We start from the raw sequence: 9,562 nt of genomic DNA, 5'->3' as shown, positions 1-9,562 counted from the left end.
TCTAGTAACACAAAGCCTATGTGATCACCCGTGCGACGCCTGCTGGTTGCCATATGCACACGCGGCATCTGTTACGTAGTCACGTATCCTACGTAAGCTACGTCACAGAGCAGTTCGCGGAACAAGCATGGAGGGCAAGACTCCCGAGACGCGAAGACCTCTCACGCCTGCTCAAAAGCAACTCGTCCAGAGACAGATGGAGCTCGAGCACTGGAAGAAGCGCTCAAAACAGCTCCGAAGTCGTAATGCGATCACAGGACTTGCTATCGGAGCTTTTGTGGTGGGTTTGTGTATCCTTTCATGACCTTAACGACATAATAGCTCGGTTACACAATAACATGTTGATGTTCAATATATGTTATACTAATAACGTTACTGATAATACGTGTATATATTTTGTGTGTTTTACATTCATTCTCTCCATAACAATGGTGTCCTTAACTTCAACATCCCTCCATCAGTCAGCTACACCATTCTCTCGGTGAAACAGGAGAAAATCATGGATGAGATCGACGGTGAGGCAAAGATCGTCATCATGAAAGGGCCCCGGACAGGGGCAAACTCTTGACCCTCGTATCTGTCGTTCTGCCTTTCACTTAATGGACTTATAAAAGGATTGGTTTTGTCAGGTCATCTGTCCAGTTCTTTTGTTGCATTTGCGTCTTGTATTTGCTATGTTTATTTTATAAACAATATGAACAATGAATGAAATGACAGAACAGTGAACTGTTAAAAATGTGCATGTTGTTTCATAAAGGAACTGTCGATATTATTAAATAATAAATAATATAAACGAGTCATAATATAAAAAATGTCTTGTATATGAAATATTCTTTTGTAACTTCCTTGTAACCTGTTCGTTACACGTTACTTGTAGTCTTCAAACGAGCATTGAATTGAGTAACATGTAACGTTACTATAAGAAAATGAGGCGCCTAGTAAAATCGCCCATTGTTAAACTGTAGTACAGTAGCAGATTTAGCAAAAATTATGACATCGTGTGGCGTTACTTTGCGTCGATGTGGATTGTTTTGGAAATGTGCAAGTCGTTTTTTTAACGTCCTTGTAAAAAAGTCCGTTCTTGGTCGGAGCGGTGCGCTTGTGTTTCTATCACAATACCGCTAGGTGGCGGTGTGTGACGTCACATAAGAAGACTAGTTTGTGCACACACACTGCTCCATCAAGGCACACTGTTTTCTTAACAAATCAAATAGAAATATACAGATAATATGAAAAGTTGCTCAGCTGAGAATCCGTATCGGGGAAATCCAGGTGCAAAAATAATACTGAATGACGTCATAATGAAACATTGTAATATTATTCTCTTTAAATTAACCAAATGTTAGACTTTGCAATATGCTTCTCTGCATGTAAGGGATGCAAATGTTATAGTACTGTGGCTCGAAATATCTGCCTTGGAGGCTCACTTTAAGAACCTAAACTTAACCCCGTGTTATTCTGTAGAGTCCCTCGTGCAACAGCAAGCACACAGAGATAACAGGAGGGAAAAAGCTATGGGGCCTCCAGATCGCGACAGTCATCACCTCGCTCACGTCACCCATTTCTGCTACGTGTTTATATATTGTACCATGCTGTTCTTCGTGTAAGATTTTGCTAAAGTTTTACATGGGTGAATGTGATTAGTGGAGGATAAATACAGAGAGGCCTAGCTTCTCAGGGGGAGGCAATGTGTTCAGAATGATAAGAGTCCCTCTGGTGAGCATGTGTAAGATGGGGCTTTTAGACCCTCAGGCACCAGCAATGCTGTGTCATGCTTTGGGGGCGAGACTCCATCTCCTCAACACAAACGTTTCTATAGCTTCATGATGATAATATACATTAAACAGCCTTCGTATTAGGTCTGTGCTTCATATTAGGGCTGTGCAATAAATCGAAAATAAATCGTAATGGTCATTTTCAGCCTTCATCAATTACAAAAACAAAATAATCGAAGTAAACAATTATTGTGCCGCATTCCATTTGTCAAGGATCCTCTCTTGTAGTATAAATCCACAGCTTCTCTTTACAGTGGTTCAGTGGCACTATTCCTTTACATTTATTTTTCAGTTAAATTCAGAGTTTAAAAGCAAAGTTTTTTAAAATGTTGTTTTAAAGGTTAATGAGTAATTGTGTTAAATAATCGGGATATTGGCCAAAATAATGGTGATTATGATTTTTATCATAATCGAGCAGCCCTAGTTCATATCCCCTTTATCTTTTTTTGGACACATAACAGTCATTTACTGTCAGTTTGGGGTGCATCTAACATATCTTTTGTTAGCTCTGCAGCGTTATGTAACTGTTTATTTCAAGACCAAGATAAAATAAGACACAATCTAGCATTGTTATACTGTAAGTCTTCTGTATTATTAAATGCCCCAACTGTTGTCTGAATTAGTATAAAACCCTCTAGTGGCCCATTGGCAGACAAGTTAATCCTTTTGAGTTCTTAAGCCAACAGAAACACACTCAGAAACAGATGACATGCTTGTGCAGTTAAGCTGTAAAGGGATAGTTCACCCAAACAAGAAAATACTTTCATCATTCCAAACCTGTTTACCTTCTGCAGAAAACAACAGCAGATATTTCAATGCATGTTCATAAACAACTTTGGTGTTCATTGATTTCCATTGGGCACGAAACCACTGAGACAATTTTACAAAACATCTTCTTTTGTGTTACGCAGAAGATAAAGTCATATGCAGATTTTGAATGACATGAGGGTGAAAAATGATGACAGAATTTTTGGAGGACATATGGGTCCTTATATGTTCGATTGAGCATCAGTGGAGGACATACGGGTCCTTATGTGTTCCATTGAGCATCAGCTCATTGCTACTAATCTACGGAGAAGATTCTTTTACAAAGAAAGAATAACAAACCGAGACTCAAAATAGCTGTTGTGATGTTGTGCTGATAAATGGCTTAAAGGGATAATTCACCCAAAAATCCGCACCCTTATGTAATTTTATACCCGTATAAATAACTTTGTTCCAATGATCACAGAAAAAGATATTTGGAAGGATGTTAGTAATTTTCAGTTCTAGGACATCATTGATTTCCACCGTAGGAAGAATTAAATGGTAGTCAAAGGTGCCCGAGGACTTAGGAGTTTTCCTAACTTCGAAATATCTCATTATGTGTTAAACAGAACAAAAAAATATATTATTGTCAACCTGCCAAATTGACTGTTTAATACCCTATCTGTTCCTCTATTAAATGTGTTTATGTCTTAACTTAGATAAAACGGTAACTAGTGCTGCTGTGTTTTGCTAAGTTTGTCCATTGGCCAGATGTATGTTTGTACAGCTATAATGTTGCTCATCGGAATCACTATCAGCTGATCAGTTATTATTAGTTACTATTATTTTTACATATTGAAACATAATCACAGGGCCGTGACAGCCGCAGGCGTTAAGGGGGCATGTACCACACCCGTCATTCTTAAATGATTACATTTGGGCCTCTCCCAAATGTTTAATATGAGGTCACGTGATTTCATTAGCAAGCATTACATAATGCATTACAACAGAAAAGATAAACAGTTTATCAGTTGTTTTAGATTCAACTGTATTGTCATGGTGCATATTTTCACGTGCTGAGCCAATAAAATGCTGTTAGCAATAGCATATCTACTTCATGCATCTGTCTGTACCTATGTGTATATACATAAAAGTAATGCTTCACCTTCAAAATGAAAATTCTGTCATCAGTTGCTCGCCGTGTTGTTATTTTTAGTCTATTTAAGAACCGTATACATCGCCTCTCATAGTTATTTGCATTGAGCTGATTTGTCATTCTCTACCTCATAACTTGCACACCATTGAAGTCCACGTGTCACACCCTCTTGTCATTTCAAACCCGTATGACTGACTTTCTTCTTCAGAACACAAAAGAAGATATCTGGAAAAAAGCTGGTAACCAAAAACTGTAGGTCCCCATCGACCTATGAACACAAAACCATTGCACGTCAATGGGGACCCGCGGTTTTCTGTTACCAGCCTTTTTCTAAATATCTTCGTTTGTTTACCGAGAAACAACATGTGTCATGTTGAAGGTGAACTGTTTCTTTCAAGACATCAATGGTGTGCAAGTTATGAGGTAGAGAATGACAAATCAGCACAATGCAAATAACTCTGAGAGGTGATGTACAGGCCGAAGTTCTTGAATCTACTGTTTGATGATATCAAAGATGACCTTCCCTTCTAAAGTTATTGACTCCGCAACGAACCCCAGTGTCTTGCAACATGTGCTCCGTGTGAGGAAATTCAAAGTTACCTAAGCAATAGACAGCTTGTGTATCTGTTTGAGACCTGAAGCGTAATACCACGTAAGTGGTCCCTTTCCGATTAATAACCGCGAGTACTGAGGTGTTTTTCCACAGGGAGGAGCAACAGTCAGCGGCAGAGTATCACACACTACACTTGCGCTCAGACGCTGCGTGCGCTCCGTGCGCTCCGTGGACACGCTCGAGAGTCAAACCACAACATTCTGCATCATTACGCGAGAACGTCACCGTACGACCGAGATTATTTTAAACGTTTTGAATCCCGCGTTTGATTTGCTATTATGGTTTATAACAGCTAAACGAACAATCTTTGTCAATCGTTTCAGATTTTCGCACGTTGCGCTCGAAATCTTATTTATTTTGCGCTTTTCTTCGGTTTACTTGACGTCAACCAGCTCTTGGAGAGCGCGTGCATGTTGCGTTGTTTAGATGTACTTTTTATTGTTATTGACGTGCGCCGCACAGCTGTAATGCAGTAACCGAACCGGCTGTTACACTTCTAAACAGCGAAAATATATAGTAGACTACAATGTCACAGGCTGAAGTTGACATGGCTGGTCTCGGCTTCCCAAAGTTACCTGCCGGGTTCGACGCGGACTCGTTCTTCCCTGCGCGCCTGCCGCCGAGACGCAGGAGACACTCGGCGAACTCCAAGCGAAACGCCTACAGGTCGAGCAAACTGCACACTATGGATATAGAGCCTCCGGAGAGCATCGCGCCTCTCACGAAAACGCTCTCGTGGTCAGCCGACAACATCGTGTCTGAGAGCGCTACTGAAGAGAAGAAGACCGACTCCACTCCTCCGCTATCACCGGACTCCAGCTCACCGCCTGCGACCCAGGACTCGGACCCGCCACCGGCAAAGACATGGACCGCGGAGGAGCCCGGTGGCGCGCGCGTGATCGATACGAGTTCGGAATCGGACGACGAGAGCGCGCAGAAGAAGCTTGACTTGTCGCGGACGCTGTTTGAGAGTAAACGTAAGCAGGAGGAAAAGGATGAAGTCGAGACCCAAGCTGTGGCCACGTCGCCGGACGGGAGGTTTCTTAAATTCAACATTGAGATCGGAAGGGGCTCCTTTAAAACCGTCTATAAGGGTTTGGATACGGAGACCACCGTTGAGGTGGCTTGGTGTGAACTGCAGGTAAACAGCCCAAACGATGCACCTGTGCACTAGACATAAATCCCCGTATGTAAGAGTGTCTACTTTTATGATGTTTGTGTCAAAGAATTACGAAATGGAAGTAAATAAGTTGCCTGAAGGTTTCTTAGTCTTTGTATTTTAGTTTAACTTGTTTCCGAATCACTCAGATCACTCTCTAGGGGTCACCAGGTCAGCCAATGCAATTTCATGATGATGTCATGGCGATGACGAAGAGAATGAGGAAGGAAGGGGCATGTTGAAAACATGGGGAATGTGTTTGCGTCGTCTGCATGACTGATGTCTCAAGACTACAATGAATGAATGCCCTATCTCACTTTTAGTTATCAAATGCACATCATTGAATACTATAGTAACATTTCCACCACTATTACTAGTATGTGATGTCACAGTACGATAAAGGTCGGGTCATACAGGTGACACACAGACAGTATGGCATTTATTCGACTATCTGAAGATCTGCTCCACTTACATCTTGTGTGAAGTCAACAGGTTGATTTATGGAGACGAGAATGGCCGGCTGAAGGTTTACGATTTGCTGTCAGTGTTAAATATAGAGATTAACCTGTTCTTTTTTGTTTTGGACAACTGAGCTTTTGAAGTTATTTCTGTGTTGTTAAATCTGTATGAGTAAAATCAGAATCAAGCGTGTGAAGCTGGCAGGATCAGTTGTCAAGGTGAATTAACATTATTAGAGAGTATCACTCATATCATCTGCATTTATCATCCTTTACATTGACAAAAATCCAAAGACAGCAGTGTCACCCAAAGCAGACAACAAATATCAGACTCAATGTCCATCCAGATAATATACTTAGATTATGTAAGGAGGGGTAAAGGACAGGTACAGACGGAAAGCTAATGCCGGTTTTATTAACTGGTGGTGAAAGCTGCTTGATTTACTACCCTCGTGATACACTATATTAGAATTGGTGGAACTTGCGGTTCTTGTGCTGACAGCTTCTTTGGGGAATGTTGGCTGTTATGTCCACAAGCCCAGGTAACCTGAGTTATGGGCACTGGACCGGTGCTTCTCCCAGGTGACCTCTTGGTGCAAGGAAAGAGGTCACGAGGTAGATTCTAAAAGGAGATAGTAGGCAGACTGCTGGGGTCATAGATGTTTGTCTTTAAAGAGATAATTCACAACCATTCAAAACCTTACGACACAACAGAAGATATTTGGAGAAATGTCTCAGTGGTTTTGTGTCCAGACAATGGAAGTCAGTAGGGGCTGTGTTGTTTGGTGACCAACATTCTCCACAATATATTTTTTTTGTGTGCAGAAGAAAACAAATGTTTGAAATGAGGGTGAGGAAATAAAAAAAAGGTTTCATTTTTGTGTAAACCATCACTTTCTCAGTGGAAAGTGGAAATGTAACAAAACACACACATGCTTTTGCAAGTGGCCAGAAATATAGTTGTCTACATGTGACACAGATCCTTTCTAATCTACTTGGGGTTAACTTGATAAAGGGTCCTAATCCAATATCAATACTAGAATCATAATCATAATAGAATCAAATAAATAATGCTGGCGTTTTTCTCAGAAGTGTAATTTCTCAAATTTCTTTGTATCGAAAGTCTTTATTTTATTCATTACTTGCTCTGCTAATGTTTGACAGGTGGCAAAATACCTTTTTTCTAAATGGAGTATATCTGTATTTCATTTTTTATTTCTGTTTTATCATTCATAAATTCAATCACATTTGGCATGATAGCATTTTTAAGTGTGGCTTAACGCTGTGCTCAACGTGAACAACTAGAGCACAATGTGTTTCTTCAACATCACTCATCACAGCACAGGTGCATAATTCTGACGCCATTCACCGTCAGCAGCACTTTACATGGAAAAAAGCAGTTCTTGATGAACTGTCAGCCTGTGCTAGTTAGCTGTTTATCGTTGTACTTAATGTACTGTCTTATAGTAAAATATTCCATGCAAGTATATTGTAAAAGATTGTGTTGTTAATCCTGTGAATGGACACATTAAGGGTTTTGTGACTCTCAGACTGCCAGCCACCATATATTCACCCGCTATTTCCCCCACACTGTTTATCTGAGAAATCCATTTCTTTATTCTTCAGTTTATTGTCGATCAGCTCAGAATGTGCATTTTGTTGCCCGTGGATCTCTCATCGAGCTAATCCTTTTAAAAGGAGAAAAGGCCCGCTTTATTGCTTTAATAAACGGCTATTACATAGAAGAAAGCTACTATGGCGATAATGGATTGTGATCACTTGCTTTATTAGAAATAAGACAAGCTTTTCTGTGAGACTTAACACAGCTAATAGGATTGACTGAAGTCTCTCTCAATAATCTCTCTTTCTAGATGGCTGACGTGAAGGCAGATCAAGGATAAGACCTGGTGTCATACTCAGTACATGTTTGCGCCCCGAAACAGTGTATCTAGCATACAGCAATAGGAATTATTCTACAAATGAAATACAACTTTTTTATTTAAATCGATTAAACATGCACTTTATTATTGATCACGTACACGTCGAGTCTAATAATGTTTACATTCATGTCTATCTCTTCGTCTTGTTTCTGTTTCTCACTAATTTGAAAGACAGCGTGCTGCGGGTATGACAGACAGTATAGTTGTGTAATTCAAGGCACGTGACCCAGCTGTGAGGTCTGATATTGTATCCCCTCCAGAGGGGAAAGGGGTTGAAACGGCAGGGCTCATATGTCCGTCTGTCAAGTGGTGGGACAGGATAGAGAGAGATTTTAATTGACAGGTCAAACGGTAGGAGGCTATTGGACCTGGAGGGAGCAGGAGTAAGTCTAAGTGTGTAAGAGATGGTCTGTGGTGTGTTCGTATCCAGCCAGTTCTGCAGGCCAGTTAATTTAACGTATTCAAAGCTGAACCATGTGTGAAATTACATTTCAAATAGCTGCAAATGTAACCGAGTTGATCCCAGTTGTGCTCAGTTTTGTTCTTTGTGATAAAATTAGACTGATATAAATGGAACAAAAGTCCGCAATTATCCATTTTCCTTTTTTCACTATAAAGAACCTTGGGTTATAAAAAAGGTTTCCTCTATGGCATTATGTCAAAGTACAAAATATATTTGTATATATATTATATAATATATTTAATTGGAAAATGTTTGATCCAGTTTTATTTGAGTTACAGTGGTCAAATAATCTATAGTTGGGAAAATTTCATGAGAAATGTTTAAATTCATATTAAAATATTCAATAATATTCACTTGATATTTTTTTAAACTCTAATGAAGACATTTATGAGATATCTCAATATATAAAAAAGAAGATAAAAATGTGTTCCTATAAAAAAGTTTAGGGAACTCAAGATATTTTGGCTCTACATTTCATTGATGTATTGAAGAAATCATTGTAATCTGTAATTTATCCTTTTTCTGGGCGTGTGACTTTGAAGATGGATTATCCAAGAAATGAATTCACTACCAAGCATTATTTCTGAGCTTCAGGCTGCACAAGTGCGTACCAGCTCCCCGAAGCACTGTGTTGTGTAATAATAAGCCGAATGCCTCCGGCGTTTGCCTTTCGAACCCAAATGAGCTGCTTTTCATACCTAAATAGTCACTTCTTCCAGTCCCTGTGTCTGTCTGTGATGTAAGGTTCATTGAAGAAAAAAACTACATTAGCACAAAAGCTATATTCTGAAGGAGACTCAAACCCGTTGTAATCCAGTTGTATGTTTCTAACAGAGCAGGATTTTACTGCCCCATCTCGCTTGTTTCACACCTATTATCTTGCTTATTCAGCAGAAGTCAGTCATGAATTACAATCATGAAAGATTGAAAGATAACAACAGCTAGTTACAAGAAGGTTTGTTGTCCCAACATATTATAAGAGAACTGTAAAACGTCCTGCTTCGACACACATTCTGCTCTTGAATAAAACTCCACCCTAAGATGTCATGACTGACTGTTTTGACATTCGTGATGATTAAAGACTACGGCCTAAAGCCACATTGTGGTATCTATCGCACAGCACATCAGTTTTAACCAATCTGTAGGTGCCCTGTAACATGCTTTTTTAGTGATATTTAATTAAATTGATGTGTAGGTCATTCAAGCCGGCTCCTTAATTTACCTTTTTATTGAAAAGTGAATTTATGCATT

At 39.7% G+C, this 9,562-nt stretch overlaps 2 protein-coding genes across 3 annotated transcripts in view; both read left to right on the top strand.

The window, feature by feature from the left end:
• The first annotated feature begins 105 nt into the window (after positions 1–105).
• Positions 106–3,691, top strand: coa3b (cytochrome C oxidase assembly factor 3b). Its single transcript, XM_079455838.1, has 2 exons — positions 106–290; positions 462–3,691. The coding sequence occupies exons 1-2, from the start codon at positions 128–130 to the stop codon at positions 566–568; spliced, it is 270 nt and encodes an 89-aa protein (XP_079311964.1). The 5' UTR covers positions 106–127; the 3' UTR covers positions 569–3,691.
• A 710-nt stretch (positions 3,692–4,401) lies between these two features.
• The window catches only part of wnk4b (WNK lysine deficient protein kinase 4b), a 42,648-nt gene continuing 37,487 nt past the window's right edge, over positions 4,402–9,562 (top strand). For both annotated transcript variants that reach the window (XM_079456101.1, XM_079456100.1), the window contains exon 1: positions 4,402–5,432. In XM_079456101.1, coding sequence (XP_079312227.1) covers positions 4,818–5,432 — 615 coding nt within the window. In that variant the 5' untranslated portion in view covers positions 4,402–4,817. The remainder of the gene's footprint in view (positions 5,433–9,562) is intronic.

This window comes from Barbatula barbatula (genome assembly GCF_947034865.1).
Source record: "Barbatula barbatula genome assembly, chromosome: 5".
NCBI lineage: Eukaryota > Metazoa > Chordata > Actinopteri > Cypriniformes > Nemacheilidae > Barbatula > Barbatula barbatula.
This window is presented reverse-complemented; position numbering and strand designations above follow the sequence as displayed.

Excerpts from the sequence above, each read along its gene's own strand:
- coa3b (XM_079455838.1), top strand. The coding sequence starts at position 128 with ATGGAGGGCAAGACTCCCGAGACGCGAAGACCTCTCACGCCTGCTCAA. Across the intron at positions 291-461 it reads AGCTTTTGTGGTGGGTTTGT|TCAGCTACACCATTCTCTCG; the intron begins GTATCCTTTCAT and ends TCCCTCCATCAG.